Here is a 17,300-nt window from a genome sequence, read left to right on the forward strand (position 1 = left end):
TTTTTTTTTATATGATTTAATGGCTAAAATAAGGTACCCAATGCCACTATATCTAGCTTTTTACAACTCTTTTCTCACTCATGTATAGAAAGAAGATCCTTTATTATCCCTAAGTCGACGTTGATGAGTCAGATAGTGTCCATAATCACCACGATCTCTTATATTTGACGTTTTGCTTTCATCTGTAATTTGTATATCCTTGCTACAGTGTTGATATGTCACATGTTGATAATGGGAACATCTTAACGTACATGTGAACTCGGACAACATGCATTCTGTAAATTTAGTTTTACATTTAACTACAACAGAAAAACAACTATAAATTTTTCGATCTATCAACTTTTACAAAAAACACTATAATATAACCTAAAATCCAACCCTAAATGTTTTAGATTTTTCGGATAAAATTCTAGTCTCGACCAAAATGATAACAGGATTTAGGGTTTTGTGAGAATATTTAACAATCCCACAATCTCTATGCCAATCTCGGTGTCAATTGAAATTGACCGAAAAAACAAAATTAATAATTTTTTGAAAATGTGTTATTTTGCCAATTTCTCCGCTTAATAATAACTTTTAATTTTATTTTTGCTCAAGAATAAAATTTAATTTTATGACGATAAAAACAGACTTCTATCGTTGTTTATCTTAAATTTGTTTTAAATATTTGGTCAAATTTACAATTTTACTGTAAAAGTTCTCTTTTTTACCATTATCAAAGTTTAATTACAGTTTGCAACAATCAAATGAGTTTCTACGGCCTGTAAGGTGTAATGTTGTCGAAATCTGCTTCCATCAGTTCATGCAATTGCATTACAAATTTAGGCGTACGAATCAACCATAGATGTTCTTGCTAAGAACCTTCCAGTTCCACTGTAACCCCATCGTTTTCAAGCAGCTCTTCTACCCAATTCCCTCGTCACCTATTTGCTCCTTTCCCACTCATCGTTACCATTTGAAGCTCAAGACTGATCATTTCATTACGAGGGTGGTTTCTTCGCGAGCACAATCGTCCGCCTTAGAAATGGTCAAAGCCATAAGGGTTCATGAACTTGGTGGCCCTGAGGTTTGCTTCCTCTCTCTCATCGCCTTTCCTCCGTTTCTTGATTCAGTATTCGATTCTCTTACTTGGGTTTGGCATGGATTTATGTGAATTATGTTTGTATTGGAAAAAACCCTTGTAGAATTTGAATTAGTTTAGTACATTTTTGCTTTCTTGATTGGATTTATCATTTGAAAATGGTGGTAACAGGTTCTTAAATGGGAGGATGTGGAAATTGGACAGCCAAAGGAGGGTGAGGTTCGAGTTAGAAATAAGGCGATTGGCCTAAATTTTATTGATGTATACTTCAGAAAAGGAGTATACAAGGCTGCTACCATGCCCTTTACTCCAGGTATAGGGTTTCTTTAATGGTATCTTATCCTTCTTCGATGTTTAGGTAATTTGCTTCTGTCTGTGGATTAATGATGGTATTTACATAAAATTCTGTAGGTTAGAGGTTTTCCATGTGACTTACAGTAGGTTTGATCTTTGCAATGTCATACAACTCCCAACTTTTTTAATTCCTTCATGCTTGAAATATGAGGAAGAAGTTAGGTCCTTGCCCTTGGCGTCTCAAAATATAATTTCAAGGCTGTTAATTAATTTTTTTTTTAACTATCTATTGTCCCTTTGAGCGACCATGCCTTTTATCTTTTTAAATTCATATAGAGTGTAGTGACAAAAGTTACTTGGGTACTACTTGATTAGAATGCCGGAGAGGTGACCCTTGTTTCTACAAGCCACATTATTTGAAAAAACATAATTTACAATGCAGGCATGGAAGCTGCTGGGGTGGTGACCGCAGTGGGCCCTGGAGTAAATGACAGGAAGGTTGGCGATGTTGTTGCTTATGCTGGAAACCCAATGGGCTCATATACCGAAGAACAAATACTTCCTGCTGACAAAGTTGTTCCAGTTCCTCCCTCAGTTGATCCTACAATTGCAGCATCTGTCATACTGAAGGGCATGACTGCTCAGTTTCTAGTCCGTCGTTGCTACAAGGTTGGTTTAGTTTCAAAGTATTTATTTGCAGATGTTAGATTTAAGGTACATATGTTTCGTTTATACGTCTTTGAGGACAGTTATGAGCTTCTTCGTCTGTCTTGCATGGATGTGCATTGTGCCGTATAGCTCAGGAAAGCAATATAAGCCTGATCTATATGAAGGGTGAAATTGGAATTTATTGTATTTCATTTTGGACCAATTAACTACACTTGGGTTGGATAGGTTATGTGAATGGTATCTTCTTATATAATTTAAAAGTTGAGGCATCAATTATGAGCAAGAAATCATAACAACGTGAGAAGAAACTTTGTTAGAATAATGTTACATGATGTAATTTCTTCATTTCATCGCATCAATCTTCTAAACTTCAAATATCGGGAAATGTTAGAGTTTCTAACTTGGATTTGCCCATATATGTTGTCCCAGCATTGAAAACATTTTTATGACCAACAAGCTTTAATCTGATGTGCTCTTCAGGTTGAACCAGGTCATATTGTCCTCGTTCATGCAGCAGCTGGTGGAGTTGGATCCCTGTTGTGTCAATGGGCCAACAGTCTTGGTGCCACTGTCATTGGTACTGTCTCAACCGAAGAGAAGGCAGCAAAAGCCAAGGAGGATGGATGCCATCATGTTATTATCTATACAAAAGAGGACTTTGTTGCTCGTGTTAATGAAATAACTTCTGGAAATGGAGTTAATGTTGTTTATGACTCTGTAGGAAAGGATACCTTTCAGGTAATATTTGTACTTCTCATCTTGTTTGTATGTACTCTTGCAGAAACCATTGTTGTGACTTGCAAGGAAATGTTTTTGCTAATTCCTGAACAAGTCAGCAATTCTTAGATACTGATTCTTTATAAACTGGCCATCTCCTAATCAATTAAAATTTCTTAGCTATTTCAATTACCCATCTATCTAGTATTGGTCCGAAGCTGTGTTGTCTGTCCTTGGAGTGGGAGTATGTTGGGTACCTAGATAAGAATATTAGTGGGAGTATTGAGGGCTGTGGATAGTATGGTGTTTTGAATTCAATTCTATTCAATCGTAAGTTGGGGGATCTTTTTTCCAATTACTAAAATTCTTGACTTGCCTCATTCATGGAAATTCTTCTTTTTTCCCCATAAACAGGGATCGTTGGCATGTCTAAAAACTCGTGGCTACATGGTGAGTTTTGGACAATCATCAGGTACACCTGACCCAGTTCCACTCTCGGCAATTGCAGCGAAATCTCTGTTTTTAACAAGGCCTACCCTCATGCAATATACCACAATGCGGGACGAGCTACTGGAGGCTGCTAAAGAGGTATTTGCAAACGTAGAATCTGGCGCTTTACGAGTTCATGTTAATCATACATACCCTTTATCGGAAGCAGCACAAGCACACTCTGACCTTGAGAGCCGAAAAACAACTGGGTCAGTTGTGCTTCTTCCTTAAAAATACTGTCTTTTGGAAATAGGTTTCATGTTGGTTTATGCTGATGAATGATTGATTATATGGAAAACCATTTCTCTTTATACGTTTTTTTGTAATGACTTTGTGAAATAAAATAGCTATGAGACTTTGCTTTCAATAAAATTATGTTGCATAGATTTGACGATTGTAATTAACTTTCATCTTTCTTCCAGACTTTAGGTCATCCATCCATGAACTCATCAAATTATATGGACCATTTATAAGATCATCAAACCATGATCATTAAGCATTTTATAACTTTTAAAATGGTAAACTTTTTCAAATCGTATATAACCAAATTTATGTTACTTACTTTTTTGTTTTAAATGACAAAACAATATCAGTCCAACTATATGTTAATATTTTTATTTAGTTTGTAATATTAGAATATATTATATAGGGGTGTAAGAATAATCCAACAATTTCGACAATTCAATTAGACCCATATTATATAAGTTGGGTTAAGTTAGTATAATACGTGGGTTTGGTTGAGTTGAAAATTTTAGTTTTTTTTGATTGGGTTGGGTCTCGGATTGGGGTTGAAAATTTTGGTTCAACCCAACCTAAATCGAATTAATAATAATATATATTTATGAATAATGTTTGGAATGTTAACTTTTATAGATGTTTTAAACTTTAAATTTATGGATGTTTGAATTTTTAGATGAGTGTATATATGTGATAAACTATTGTATATATGTCATAACAATTTGACTATTAATTTGTCTATAATAGTCCATTTGTAAATATTTCGTTTGATCTGGCTATATTTGAAAATAGTTTTATGAAATATTATATATTTATGACGTTTGTCTAGATATAATTTTTACATTTTAAAATTTTAAATCTAGACACCAAATTAAAATTAGAGAAAATTACCTTTTTTTTATTTTAACTCAAGTTTTAAAAGAAAATGTAGGTATCTTTTGGAGAGTTTTAGTGTGGAAGTTGAGGGGACTCATAGGGTAAAGTGAAGATTAAAAAGATATAGTTTACAATTACAACTCGGGGAAGAAAGTAAACATATTCTTATTCATGAAATCTTCACAACATAAAACTTTGTTTTTTTCATCAAAATTAAATTACTATTTCCCTTTTAATTTCTAATATAATATTTTCGAGAGATCCGCGACCACCCAGTTCTGATCCATTTCTCTCTACCGCCCCATCTTTTTCTCGCCACCACCCTCCGCCCTTCTCCGACGACCAACTCCCGAACCTCCAACCTTACGTCCTCGCTGCATTCATTCTTCTTTTCTCCCGCGGATTTCTCTTCAGCTACCTTCAACGCGGCGGTGCTACTCAAGCTCACCCCTCAACCCAACACTGCTTTTGCCCTCAAATCAGTTCGTATATAGCTTGAAGCGCACAAAACGGCGAAATCGTAGTAGTTTCTTACCATTTTGAACTCCTTCCAGCAGCATTCCCAAGTCAATTTTGGTAAGATTTGGATAGTGAAGTTGTGTTTAAACTCTTTCAATCTTGATTAAAGTAGGTTAGATCATTCTTTAACCTTTGGAAAGTCTCTGTATGCATTTTTTTTTTTTTTTTATGAATGGTTTGATAATGAGATTGATGCAATGATGGAGATTGGAGGAAATGAATTTTGTTAATGCAATTATATGAGGCTTTTATCTCAGTGGGATATACAAAAAATGGACTAAGGTGTGATCAAAGTTCATTTGGTAAGATTCGTACTTGCAAGCCTTTGTAAGTAATAAGTTTAAAATGGAGGTTCCTCTATTGGATGAGACGGTCGAGGGTGCAGTTGGTTACAATGGCAACCCAGTCTGTAGATCCAATTCCGGCGGCTGGAGATCTGCCTCCCTCATTATAGGTAAATGTAAATCATCATTAGCGTCTTCTCTTTCCCTATGATCCTATCCAATTTATGTATCCTGTCCGATTGTGATCAGGAGTGGAGGTTGCTGAGAGATTTGCCTACTATGGAGTTTCCTCCAACTTGATTAACTTCTTGACGGACCAGCTTCAGCAGTCAACGGTCACGGCAGCTAAGAATGTCAATGCCTGGTCCGGTACCGCCTCCTTGCTACCTTTACTCGGTGCCTTTCTGGCTGATTCATTCCTTGGACGATACTGGACTATTGTTCTTTCGTCTGCCCTCTACATTCTGGTTCTTCCACTACTTTATCCTCTTGTTTTGTGTGCTTTCTTTTTCCATTCTCAATTCCCAACTATAAAGTTTTACAAGAGGATGCAAGTTTTTGGGTAGGGATATGGTAATTCAGGATTATTTTTCCTTTTGTTGTTTCTGGAATTTAGGGCCTTGGGTTGTTGACCATGTCTGCATTGATACCTTCTCCAAGCACTTCTGCCTGCCAACAGACTGAAAAATCCTTACCATGTTCTCCCAATCTTTTCCAAGTTATTTTGTTTTTCTTCTCCTTATATTTGGTCGGATTGGCTCAAGGGGGACACAAGCCTTGCGTCCAAGCTTTTGGAGCTGACCAATTTGATGGACAACATCCAAAAGAGAGCAGATCTAAAAGCTCTTTCTTCAATTGGTGGTATTTTGGTATATCTTTGGCCACATTTGCAACTGTTAATATCTTGAACTATGTGCAAGATAATCTCAGCTGGAGTCTTGGTTTTGGAATTCCTTGTATTGCTATGGTTTTAGCACTTGTAGTCTTCTTGCTTGGAACTAGGACGTACAGGTTCAGTAACAGAGGGGATGAGGAAAATCCATTTGTAAGAATTGGACGGGTGTTTGTCACTGCAGTAAAGAATTGGCGAGTGAATTCTTCAGAAATGGCTCATGAAGAGGAAATCCGTGGCCTGTTACCTCACCATAGCTCTAAACAGTTGAGGTAAATCAGATGTCTAAAGAAGGGTAACATTGGCTTAGAAACAATTTTAATTTGTATGTATTATTGTAACACTTTTCTTTACTGGATTCTATAATTTGGTAGGTTTCTCGATAAAGCTTTGATCACACCTAATAGTTTGAAGGAAGACGGTCGTGCATGTAGCATAAGTGAAGTTGAGGAAGCAAAAGCAGTACTGAGGCTTGTTCCAATATGGGTGGCATGTTTAGCATTTGCTATTGTATTCTCTCAGTCATCAACTTTCTTTATAAAACAAGGAGTCACAATGGACAGATCTATAACTTTTGGGTTTGAAGTACCCTCTGCTTCACTTCAATCATTTATTAGTCTATCCATTGTCATTTCCCTCCTGATATACGATCGCATACTCATTCCAATTGCTAGAAATTTCACTGGAAAACCTTCTGGAATTACAATGCTACAAAGAATTGGATTTGGGATGCTATTATCTGCTATTTCCATGGTCATTGCTGCATTAGTTGAGATTAAAAGGCTGAAAACAGCTCAAGAATATGGTTTGGTTGATCAGCCTAAGGCGACTGTTCCTTTGAGTATATGGTGGCTGGTTCCTCAGTATGTACTGTTTGGAGTTGCCGATGCTTTCACCATGGTTGGGTTGCAGGAGTTTTTTTATGACCAAGTTCCGAGTGGATTAAGAAGCATTGGTCTCTCCTTGTACTTGAGTATTTTTGGGATTGGCAACTTTTTAAGTAGCTTTCTCATCTCCGCCATTGAAAAATTAACTAGTGGGGATGGGAAACAAAGTTGGTTTGACAATAATCTCAACAAAGCTCATCTCGATTACTTCTACTGGTTGCTTGTAGGGCTTAGTGTTATTGGGTTGGCTGCTTTCGTATTTTGTGCAAGAACTTACATCTATAATAAGGGGAACACCACGTAAGTGTAAGTATAATTTGGTAAGGTGTATTTGGTTTGAGGAGTAAGAGAAATTGGAGTTGGGAAGTAAAAGTAGTAAACTCTAGTCTCGTTTGTTCTAAGGGGATTTGTTGATCCCACTATTGAAAACATCAAATTTTTATATTATCAATTATTTACGTCGTGACCGTGGGTTTGAGTGTTCACGAAACCCAAGATTTCAGGATTCCTCAAAGCTCACTATTCCATTGCTTACCTAAAATGCATCTTTATGTACTGTAATGTATTTGAATTTTTAGGAATCCTATTCTTAAAAGTTTTCATAGTTACTTGCGTAGAAGCCTCTCTTGCTTTGTGGGATCAAGAAATTACATCCACCTTGAACTCCACCATATGTTGATTGGGCGGTAATCTTAAGTTAAGTTTGTCAATGAAGATGAAATTTCGTTGATTTGACTGATTTTGTGATTTGTCAAACTTTCCATAAAGCTTAGGAATTTGAGAAGTAGGCATGAAAAGGTGAAGTGCATTTGTTATGTACATTTATACATGATTTTTTTTTGCTAATTTTTCTATTTAAAATACCCTCATTTTAATATGAATTGTTTTAAAAGTTATAACTTAAACTACTTATCAAAAGCCAACCTCAAATATAATATAATAGTATAATTACATAATTATATAGTAAAGCAAACTTAAATCTCTAAAATAATTTGGATCAATATTATATGAGTAATTCAAAAGTACAAAAACAAAACAATTTTTTTAAGAACAAATGTTTTAAAATTTGCAAATTATTGATTTCATACTTTTACATAATTGAGTAAACGTTTCATACCATATAGCATATACTTTATATTAAGTTAATTTTTAAATATAATATTATCACATTCTATCCTTTTCGTGTTAAGAAAACTATATATATTTAGGATAGTATAAATTCATATATTTATAATTTTAGACTCATTGATGTAATGTTTTTAAATAATATAATAGTGTGAAAACAAAACTTTATTAACTTCTAAATTTGTACTCGTTTTAAATATAATATTATCACATGCAATATTCTCTCTCTCTATATATTTGGGTGCACATCATCGTCTCTCTACCACACAAATTAACGGCCATCATCTATCAACCGTCCACGCTGCTTTATTTCTTGATCTCATGTGCATATTTCCCTTCAGGTAGGCTCAAGGGTGTCGGTGCTACACAAGCTCACGACAGTGACGAAACAAACCGGCCACTTTCACCCATGAATGCAGCGGTGAGGCTTCCTTTTCTTGGCTGTTTATCGACTTTCGCCGCTTTTGGACTCAAATCAGTTTGTCCAAATCTTGAAAATGACAGAGAACGACGAACTCGAACTTATTCGATTACCAATCAGACTACATTTGATGCTGTATGGCTTCTTTCGGTAAACTTGGAGTAGTTTCGTACCAATGCGAATACCTTTTAGCAGCAATTCAAGTCAATTTTGGTAATATTTGGATCGTAAAGTTATGTTTAAACCCAGTAAATCTCTATCGAAGTATGTTGGATCATTCTTTATTCATTGGAAAGTCTCTGTTTTCCTTTTTTGACTTTTTGTTAGACCAAGAGATACTGTAGAACAGTACATTTGTTTTGTTTCTATCTTGTGATGGGTATAAAAAATTCAAAGTTTGAGCACATTATTGATTTCGGTGTGGGTTTTGTAAATATCATTGGAGATGAATGGTCTGCTGATGAGATTGATGCAATGATAAAGCTTAGAGGAAATGGTTTTGATAATGCAATATTCAAAGCCTGGACTAAGTGGTGGTGTGTTCAAAGTTCAAGAAAGTTATCTGTTTTGATAATGCAATAATGGTTTTACCAGTATAGGTATTATGATTTCCCTCCTGATATATGATCGCATACTCATTCCAACTGCAAGAAAGTTCACTGGAAAACCTTCTGGAATTACAATGCTACAAAGAATTGGATTTGGGATGCTTTTATCCATCATTTCCATGGTTGTTGCGGCCTTAGTCGAGGAAAAAAGGCTCAAAACAGCTCAAGAATATGGTTTGGTTGATATGCCAAAGGCGACTATTCCTTTGAGTATATGGTGGCTGGTTCCTCAATACATATTATTTGGAGTTGCTGATACATTCACCATGGTTAGGTTGCAGGAGTTTTTCTATGACCAAGTTCCGAGTGGATTAAGAAGCATTGGTCTCTCCTTGTACTTGAGTATTTTTGGGATTGGCAACTTTTTAAGCAGCTTTCTCATCTCTGCCATTGAAAAATTAACTAGTGGAGATGGCAAACAAAGCTGGTTTGACAACAATCTCAACAAAGCTCATCTCGATTACTTCTATTGGTTGCTTGTTGTGCTTAGTGCTGTTGGGTTGGCTGCTTTCCTATTTTCTGCCCGAACTTACATCTATAATAAAGGGAACACTACGTGAGTATAAAGTTATGAGATTGGAAATGTATTTTTGTGTAATGTGAAATTCTTTTTTTAGAGTTGTGTTGATAATTTCGTTTTTGAGAAGCCTTTCCTATGCTTTGTTGGAATAAGAAATTAGGAAGACCACATGATCTCTACCATCTAGGAGCTTTGTAATTTAAAACTGTGTGATTATTGGATATGCATTGGCAAATATCTTATATCTTCTAACTCTGTTGATCGAGGTGTAAGTTTGTCGATGAAGTTGAAAATTTATTGGTTTTGATGGTTTTGAAATTGGAGAGGGGGCTTTGAGGTTGAATTCTATGGGAACTATATCTTTCCGTTCTCTTGCAGTAAAGAAGATGATCGTGGGAGAATGATCAAACAGGACCATTGTGTTGAATTCAAATAGAGAATGTAGAGAGAAATGGGGAAACCTCACGATGGTTTGTCAAAGCAATTAATGGAAAGAGAGCATTATACACACACACTACGGAGTGTGACATAAGGAAATAAACATAATCTCTAAGACCTTGGTTTGTTTTGGGAAATTTGATTCTTTCTTCCGATGTTTTCAATTCAATTCTTTTTTTTATTGTTTTCACGATTTACATTTTCATTTCAGTTGTGTTTTTGATCAGGGAAAGAAAGAAAAAAGCAGGAAAGGAAAAGGAAGGTCACCCATCTAAAGCTTGGCTACCCACTAGTCACTAAGGGTCCGTTTATATGTTTATTTAAATATTTTCTAAGTTTCAAATTTTGTAATAGGAATGTTTATATGTTATTTTAAATTTAAATTTATTACCTTTAGTATCATTAAAATTAGTTAGAATTCTATTTGAATCAAAATTATTTAAGAAAAATAAATTGAAGTGAAACAATATTTCAAATAAAATTTTAACAACATATAAATAATAAAAATTACTGTATTATAGTTACTAATTTTGTAACGGAATTTATGTATATATATATATATATATATATATGATAATGTTAATGTTTTGTAATTATTTATTTTCTTATTTTAATGAATTCTATATATTTTTATTTTTATTTTTATATAATTAAATTATATTTAAACTAAAAAAATAAGCGAAAATATTAGAGAAAATAATACAAGAAACATGAAACGTGAATGATTATCAAACACAATTTATTTTTTATTCTAAAAAAAGAAAGAAATAAAGACCAAGAAACAGAAAAATGAGAAACGAGAACGTTATCAAATAGGTCCTTAATTAAACCTAAATTTTATACTCTTTATATAATATATATTAAAAAACGGTAATTATACCAATACTAGTTAGTAGCTATCACAGTGATAAAACTGTCATCCAGTTCCCTTTAAACCTAAATTCAAACTCGACTCTTTACATTTTTTTTCTTCATTTTATTTTTATTGAATTACAAAGTCCTCTAGTCTATAGTTTGACATATTTTTTATGAGAAAAGTATTTCTTATTTATTTTAACTTTTAGTAATTCATTGAATTTTGTTTGCTTTAAAAAAAATTGCTTGGAAATTGAAGAGGAAGGAGTCATGAGATGTTAAATAATATGAAGCTAAACAAGAGATACATATTTGATAGATTATGTGATCAAATGATTTGTTTTACTCTATTTAATTATAGTCTTTAAAATAATTATAGTTTATTTTGGTATGAAAAGATCCTCACAATAAAACTTACAAAAATTGTCGTTTTCAAATATAACAAAAGCAAAAATTTTCATATTTTTATATGGTCGAGTAAGCATCTCGTTGCTATATATTTTATACTAAGTTTTTGAATATAATACTATCACATGCTATCCTTGCGTGTTAAGAAAACTACATTTATTCATTTAGTTTAACCATCAACGTCCATCCTCGTGTTATGAAAACTATGTGTGTGTGTATATGGTCTGATGATGAGATTGATGCAATGATATATAAAGATTAGAGGAAATGGTTTTGATAATGCAATATATGAGGCTTTGAACTCTGTTGGACATACTGGACTAATTGCTGAGGAGTGTTCAAACATCATTTGAAAGGAATCTGATTTGCAAGACTTTCTAACAACAAGTGTACCTCAAAATGGAGGTTCCTCTTTTGGATGAGACGGTGGAGGGCGTAGTTGATTACCATGGCCACCCAGTCTGCAGATCCATTTCCGGGGGCTGGAGATCTGCCTCCCTAATCATAGGTAAATCGTCATTACTCTTTTCTCTTTCTTCGCTTTCCCTATCCAACTTCTGCATCCTCTTCCATTGTGATCAGCGGTGGAGATTGCCGAGAGATTTGCTTACTTCGGAGTTTCCTCAAATTTGATCAACTTCTTAACGGACCAGCTCCATCAGTCAACAGCCACAGCAGCCAAGAATGTCAACACCTGGTCCGGTACCGCCACCTTGCTACCTTTACTCGGGGCCTTTCTGGCTGATTGCTTCCTTGGACGATATCGTACTATTGTTTTTTCCTCTGCTCTTTACATTCTGGTTCCCCACCGCTTCATGCTCTTACTCTTTTATTTGCTTTCCTTTATTCATTCCCAACTATCTCTAAAGACTATGCAAGTTATTGGCTAGGGATATGGTAATTCATGGTTATTTTGATTCCTATTCTTTCACATGATATGAATTGTGGAAACAATTGGAAATTTCAAAATAGTTTTCCCCTTCCCTCCATATTTTTCATAAATTGAAATTTTCAAAATAGTTATTCCGTGTGTAACGTTTTTCTTTTTGTTCTATCTGAAATTTAGGGTCTTGGGTTCTTGACGGTGTATGCAACATTATTACCTTCTCCTGACATTTCTGCCTGCCAACAGACTGAAAACTCCCTAACATGTTCCCCTAATCTAGTACAAGTAATTTTATTTTTCTTCTCCTTATATCTGGTGGCATTTGCTCAAGGGGGACACAAACCTTGCGTCCAAGCTTTTGGCGCTGACCAATTCGATGGACAGCATCCCGAAGAGAGCAAAGCTAAAAGCTCTTTCTTCAATTGGTGGTACTTTGGTATCTCTTTGGCCGGCTTATTAACGGTTAATATCATGAGCTATGTGCAAGATTATCTCAGTTGGAGTCTTGGTTTCGGGATTCTCTGTATTGCAATGGTTTTTGCACTTGCAATCTTCTTGCTTGGAACTAGGACATACAGGTTCAGTAACAGAGGAGATGAGGAAAACCCATTTGTAAGAATTGGACGGGTGTTTATCACTGCAATAAGAAATTGGCATGTAAACTCTTCAGAAATAGCTGATTATGTAGAGGAAACCCATGGCCTTCTATCGCACCATAACTCTACACAGTTGAGGTGATTCAAATGTCTAAAAGAAGGGTTGATTTGTCACCTCTAGAGTGTATCTGTTCCCGTCAGAAATGTTGTTCTTAAACGGATGTACTATGTAATTGCCTTACAAACCATGTGACCATTTTCTTTACTGGATTCTATAATTTTGCAGGTTTCTCAACAGAGCTTTGATTGTACCTAATAGTTTGAAAGAAGACGGTCGTGCATGTAGCATCAATGAAGTTGAGGAAGCAAAAGCAGTACTGAGGCTCGTTCCAATTTGGGTGACATGCTTAGGATATGCTATTGTATTCTCCCAGTCGTCAACATTCTTTATAAAACAAGGAGTCACAATGGACAGATCAATAGCAGGTGGATTTAAAATACCAGCTGCTTCACTTCAATCTCTTATCGGTCTCGGTATTATGATTTCCCTCTTGATATATGATTGCATACTCATTCCAACTGCAAGAAAGTTCACGGGGAATCCTTCTGGAATTACAATGCTACAAAGAATTGGATTTGGGATGCTATTATCCATCATTTCCATGGTTGTTGCTGCATTAGTTGAGGGAAAAAGGCTCAAAACAGCTCAAGAATATGGTTTGGTTGATATGCCAAAGGCGACTATTCCATTAAGTATATGGTGGTTGGTTCCTCAATACATATTATTTGGAGTTGCTGATACATTCACCATGGTTGGGTTGCAGGAGTTTTTCTATGACCAAGTTCCGAGTGGATTACGAAGCATTGGTCTCTCCTTGTACTTGAGTATTTTTGGAATTGGCTACTTTTTAAGCAGCTTTCTCATCTCTGCCATTGAAAAGCTAACAAGTGGGTATGGAAAACAAAGCTGGTTTGACAATAATCTCAACAAAGCTCATCTCGAATACTTCTACTGGTTGCTTGTTGTGCTTAGTGTTGTTGGGTTGGCTGCTTTCCTATTTTCTGCCAGAACTTACATCTATAACAAGGGGAACACCACACTGGTTTAATTTTGTTGGGTATATTTGGTTTGAAGGTTTGAGAGAGTTGGAAAATGAAACCACTAAACTCCACTCTTGTTTATCTTAACGTGAAAAATATCAATTTTATATTTAATACTTAATGTTACAGATCTAAAACCATTTTTCTTTTTATATACTCAACAAACGTTCGTTTTTTTCTTCTTTCAGCAGTATTCTCTTTGATTCCATTAATTATTCTTCTCCAGTGCACGCTTGAATTGGATAGTTGTGTTAAACCTTGGAAAACAGTAACCAGTATATGCTATTTAGCATCAAAGTCGAGCCAAATTTTACGTGATTCGACACGACACAACAATAATAAACATTTATTTAACATCTTAATATATGTCCGACTAAAATCAACAACTCACTTTCTGTGGAAAGACATAAAATTGGTGGAAGAAAAGAATTAGTCGATTATAAAAAGATGAATAATTTTTAGCTGTTCATTTTTCTAGATAAATTTTACTACCAACAATAAAATTATCAAATCTAAACAATTATATTAATAAATAATGAAAATTTAAAAAATATATAAAAATATAAAATATTTTTCTTTAAATAAAAGATGAATGTATCCAAGAACAAAAACAGTACATGATATTTATTTATTTTTGGTTTGGTAGGTGCACATCATCGTCTCTCAACCACACAAATTAACGGCCATCATCTCTCTACCGTACACGCTGAATTGGTTTTTCTTTTCTTCGTCTTCTGTGCATTTCCTTTCAGGTAGGCTCAAGGGTGTCGGTGCAACTTAAGCTCACGGCAGTGACGAAACCACCCAGTAAAGCAGCAGTGAGGCTTCCTTTTCTTGGCTGATTATCGACCTTCGGCTGTCATCCTCGCCGCTTTTGGCCTCAAATCAGTTTGTCCATATCTTGCAGATGTTTCGATAATGCAATATATATGTGAGGCTTTTATCTCTGTTGGATATTCAAAGCCTGGACTAAGTGGTGGTGTGTTCAAAGTTCATGTAATAAGATTCTGATTTGGAAGCCTTTCTAATTAATAAGTGTTCAACAAAATGGAGGCTCCTCTATTGGATGAGACGGTGGAGGGGGCAGTTGATTACAATGGCCACCCGGTCTGCAGATTCAATTCTGGCGGCTGGAGATCCGCCTCCCTCATCATAGGTAAATCATCATTAGTTTCTTCTCTTTCTTCTCTTTCCCTATCCAATTTTTGTATCCTCTCGAATCGTAATCAGGGGTGGAGGTTGCGGAGAGATTCGCCTTCTATGGAGCTTCCTCCAATTTGATTAACTTCTTAACGGACCAGCTCCAGCAGTCGACTGCCATGGCAGCCAAGAATGTCAACATCTGGTCTGGTACCGCAGCCTTGCTACCTCTACTCGGCGCCTTTCTAGCTGATTGCTTCCTTGGACGATACCGTACCATTGTTCTTTCCTCTGCTCTTTATGTTCTGGTTCCTAAACCACTCTATGCTCTAACTCTTTTATTGCTTTTCTTTTCCAAATCCAAACTATATAAAATCTCATAAGACTATGCAAGTTATTGGCTCGGGATCTGTTAATTCAGGATTCTTTTGATTCCTGTTCTTTCATGTGATACTCAATAGTGGAAACAACCGGAAATTTCAAAACAGTTCTCTTCATAAATTGAAACTTCCATAATATTCAGTGTGTCACTTTTTGCTTTTGTTGTTTCTGGAATTTAGGGCCTTGGGTTGTTGACCTTGTCTGCAGCATTACCTTCTCTCGGCATTTCTGCCTGCCATGAGACTGAAAAATTCCTGCCATGCTCCCCGAATCCCGTCCAAGTAATTTTGTTTTTCTTCTCCTTATATCTGTTGGCATTTGGTAAAGGGGGACACGAGCCTTGCATCCAAGCTTTCGGAGCCGATCAATTTGATGGACAGCATCCAGAAGAGAGAAAAGCTAAAAGCTCTTTCTTCAATTGGTGGTACTTGGGTATCTCTTTGGCTTGCTTGTTAACTGTTAATATCATGAGCTATGTGCAAGATAACCTCAGTTGGAGTCTTGGGTTTGGAATTCCTTGTACTGCAATGGTTTTTGGACTTGTAGTGTTCTTGCTTGGAACTAGGACGTACAGGTTCAGTAACAGAAGAGATGAGGAAAACCCATTTGTAAGAATTGGACGGGTGTTTATCACTGCAATAAGAAATTGGCATGTAAACTCCTTAGAGATAGCTCATGAAGAGGAAAGTCATGGCCTTTTGCCGCACCATAACTCCAAACAGTTGAGGTAAATTAAATGTCCAAAAGAAGGGTAAAGTGTATGCTTTGTCACCTCTAGAGTATTTCTCTTCTCGCCAGAAATGTTGTCCTTAAGTGGATGTATTATGTAACTGCCTTAGAAACCATGCAACCATTTTCTTTAATGGATTCTCTAATTTTGTAGGTTTCTCGACAAAGCTTTGATTGTACCTAATAGTTTAAAGGAAGAATGTCGAGCATGTAGCATCAATGAAGTTGAGGAAGCAAAAGCAGTGCTGAAGCTCGTTCCAATTTGGGCAACATGCTTAACATATGCTATTGTATTCTCCCAGTCGTCAACTTTCTTTATAAAACAAGGAGTGACACTGGACAGATCAATAGTTGATGGATTTGAAGTACCAGCTGCTTCACTTCAATCTTTTATCAGTCTAGGTGTTGTCATTTCCCTCGTAATATATGATCGCGTACTCATTCCAACTGCAAGAAAGTTCACTCGAAAACCTTCTGGAATTACAATGCTACAAAGAATTGGATTTGGGATGCTATTATCCATCATTTCCATGGTTGTTGCTGCATTAGTTGAGGGAAAAAGGCTCAAAACAGCTAAAGAATATGGCCTTGTTGATCTACCAAAGGCGACTATTCCTTTGAATATATGGTGGTTGGTTCCTCAATATGTATTATTTGGAGTAGCCAGTACTTTCACCATGGTTGGTTTGCAGGAGTTTTTCTATGACCAAGTTCCAAGTGGATTAAGAAGCATTGGTGTCTCCTTGAACTTGAGTATTTTTGGCACTGGTAGCTTTTTAAGCAGCTTTCTCGTCTTTGCCATTGAAAAGTTAACTAGTGGGGATGAGAAACAAAGCTGGTTTGACAATAATCTCAACAAAGCTCATCTTGATTACTTCTATTGGTTGCTTGTTGGGCTTAGTGTTGTTGGGTTGGCTGCTTTCTTGTGTTTTGCAAGAACTTACATCTATAATAAGGGGAATACTACACAAGTATAATTTGGTAGAGTGTATTTGGTTAGAGGAGTTGAGAAATAGGAGTTGAAAAGTGAGAGCAGGAAACTACGTTCTTGTTCACTTTAAGAGGGTTTATGGGTCATACTACTAAAAAAAACATAAATTTAATTTATAATCAACTATTTCCGTCGTGAGTTCAAGAGTTTATTAAT

General features: G+C 35.6%; 5 protein-coding genes across 12 annotated transcripts; all 5 read left to right on the plus strand.

Moving 5' to 3' along the window:
- Positions 1 to 765: 765 nt before the first annotated feature.
- On the plus strand, positions 766 to 3,650 carry LOC101222241 (quinone oxidoreductase). Its single transcript, XM_004143633.3, has 5 exons — positions 766 to 1,066; positions 1,253 to 1,394; positions 1,818 to 2,044; positions 2,525 to 2,782; positions 3,176 to 3,650. The coding sequence occupies exons 1-5, from the start codon at positions 845 to 847 to the stop codon at positions 3,479 to 3,481; spliced, it is 1,155 nt and encodes a 384-aa protein (XP_004143681.1). The 5' UTR covers positions 766 to 844; the 3' UTR covers positions 3,482 to 3,650.
- A 1,146-nt stretch (positions 3,651 to 4,796) lies between these two features.
- On the plus strand, positions 4,797 to 7,526 carry LOC101218147 (protein NRT1/ PTR FAMILY 5.10). 2 transcript variants are annotated; one of them, XM_031885746.1, is made up of 5 exons: positions 4,797 to 4,939; positions 5,140 to 5,336; positions 5,416 to 5,633; positions 5,783 to 6,330; positions 6,433 to 7,526. In XM_031885746.1, the coding sequence occupies exons 2-5, from the start codon at positions 5,228 to 5,230 to the stop codon at positions 7,247 to 7,249; spliced, it is 1,692 nt and encodes a 563-aa protein (XP_031741606.1). In that variant the 5' UTR covers positions 4,797 to 4,939; positions 5,140 to 5,227; the 3' UTR covers positions 7,250 to 7,526. The 2 variants fall into 2 exon arrangements, with proteins under 2 accessions (XP_031741606.1, XP_031741607.1); XM_031885747.1 differs by having other exon boundaries at positions 4,939 to 5,336; positions 5,416 to 5,720.
- On the plus strand, positions 4,807 to 14,055 carry LOC105435643 (protein NRT1/ PTR FAMILY 5.10-like). Of its 7 annotated transcripts, XM_031885740.1 has the most exons (8): positions 4,808 to 4,939; positions 8,412 to 8,491; positions 8,575 to 8,704; positions 9,998 to 10,359; positions 11,677 to 11,828; positions 11,903 to 12,120; positions 12,387 to 12,940; positions 13,089 to 14,055. In XM_031885740.1, exons 5-8 carry the CDS (start codon positions 11,720 to 11,722, stop codon positions 13,909 to 13,911), a joined length of 1,704 nt encoding a protein of 567 aa, XP_031741600.1. In that variant the 5' UTR covers positions 4,808 to 4,939; positions 8,412 to 8,491; positions 8,575 to 8,704; positions 9,998 to 10,359; positions 11,677 to 11,719; the 3' UTR covers positions 13,912 to 14,055. The 7 variants fall into 7 exon arrangements, with proteins under 7 accessions (XP_031741602.1, XP_031741600.1, XP_031741599.1 ...); XM_031885739.1 differs by lacking the exon at positions 4,808 to 4,939 and having other exon boundaries at positions 8,198 to 8,491; XM_031885742.1 differs by lacking the exons at positions 8,412 to 8,491; positions 8,575 to 8,704 and having other exon boundaries at positions 4,807 to 4,939.
- LOC116403873 (protein NRT1/ PTR FAMILY 5.10-like) lies at positions 8,699 to 9,659 on the plus strand. The gene has a single exon (XM_031885754.1). It carries the CDS (start codon positions 9,096 to 9,098, stop codon positions 9,657 to 9,659), a length of 564 nt encoding a protein of 187 aa, XP_031741614.1. The 5' UTR covers positions 8,699 to 9,095.
- Positions 14,056 to 14,555: 500 nt separating the features above from the next.
- LOC101217910 (protein NRT1/ PTR FAMILY 5.10) lies at positions 14,556 to 17,299 on the plus strand. Its single transcript, XM_011656536.2, has 4 exons — positions 14,556 to 15,059; positions 15,134 to 15,351; positions 15,604 to 16,151; positions 16,308 to 17,299. Exons 1-4 carry the CDS (start codon positions 14,951 to 14,953, stop codon positions 17,128 to 17,130), a joined length of 1,698 nt encoding a protein of 565 aa, XP_011654838.2. The 5' UTR covers positions 14,556 to 14,950; the 3' UTR covers positions 17,131 to 17,299.
- Position 17,300: the final 1 nt, after the last annotated feature.

The sequence above is a fragment of the Cucumis sativus genome, chromosome 5 (assembly GCF_000004075.3).
Source record: "Cucumis sativus cultivar 9930 chromosome 5, Cucumber_9930_V3, whole genome shotgun sequence".
NCBI classification, from domain to species: domain Eukaryota; kingdom Viridiplantae; phylum Streptophyta; class Magnoliopsida; order Cucurbitales; family Cucurbitaceae; genus Cucumis; species Cucumis sativus.

Excerpts from the sequence above, each read along its gene's own strand:
- LOC101218147 (XM_031885747.1), top strand. The coding sequence starts at position 5,228 with ATGGAGGTTCCTCTATTGGATGAGACGGTCGAGGGTGCAGTTGGTTAC. Across the intron at positions 5,337-5,415 it reads ATCTGCCTCCCTCATTATAG|GAGTGGAGGTTGCTGAGAGA; the intron begins GTAAATGTAAAT and ends GATTGTGATCAG. Across the intron at positions 5,721-5,782 it reads AGTTTTACAAGAGGATGCAA|GGCCTTGGGTTGTTGACCAT; the intron begins GTTTTTGGGTAG and ends TCTGGAATTTAG.
- LOC116403873 (XM_031885754.1), top strand. The coding sequence starts at position 9,096 with ATGATTTCCCTCCTGATATATGATCGCATACTCATTCCAACTGCAAGA.
- LOC101217910 (XM_011656536.2), top strand. The coding sequence starts at position 14,951 with ATGGAGGCTCCTCTATTGGATGAGACGGTGGAGGGGGCAGTTGATTAC. Across the intron at positions 15,060-15,133 it reads ATCCGCCTCCCTCATCATAG|GGGTGGAGGTTGCGGAGAGA; the intron begins GTAAATCATCAT and ends AATCGTAATCAG. Across the intron at positions 15,352-15,603 it reads CCTCTGCTCTTTATGTTCTG|GGCCTTGGGTTGTTGACCTT; the intron begins GTTCCTAAACCA and ends TCTGGAATTTAG.
- LOC101222241 (XM_004143633.3), top strand. The coding sequence starts at position 845 with ATGTTCTTGCTAAGAACCTTCCAGTTCCACTGTAACCCCATCGTTTTC. Across the intron at positions 1,067-1,252 it reads ATGAACTTGGTGGCCCTGAG|GTTCTTAAATGGGAGGATGT; the intron begins GTTTGCTTCCTC and ends TGGTGGTAACAG. Across the intron at positions 2,783-3,175 it reads TAGGAAAGGATACCTTTCAG|GGATCGTTGGCATGTCTAAA; the intron begins GTAATATTTGTA and ends CCCCATAAACAG.
- LOC105435643 (XM_031885742.1), top strand. The coding sequence starts at position 11,720 with ATGGAGGTTCCTCTTTTGGATGAGACGGTGGAGGGCGTAGTTGATTAC. Across the intron at positions 11,829-11,902 it reads ATCTGCCTCCCTAATCATAG|CGGTGGAGATTGCCGAGAGA; the intron begins GTAAATCGTCAT and ends CATTGTGATCAG. Across the intron at positions 12,121-12,386 it reads CCTCTGCTCTTTACATTCTG|GGTCTTGGGTTCTTGACGGT; the intron begins GTTCCCCACCGC and ends TCTGAAATTTAG.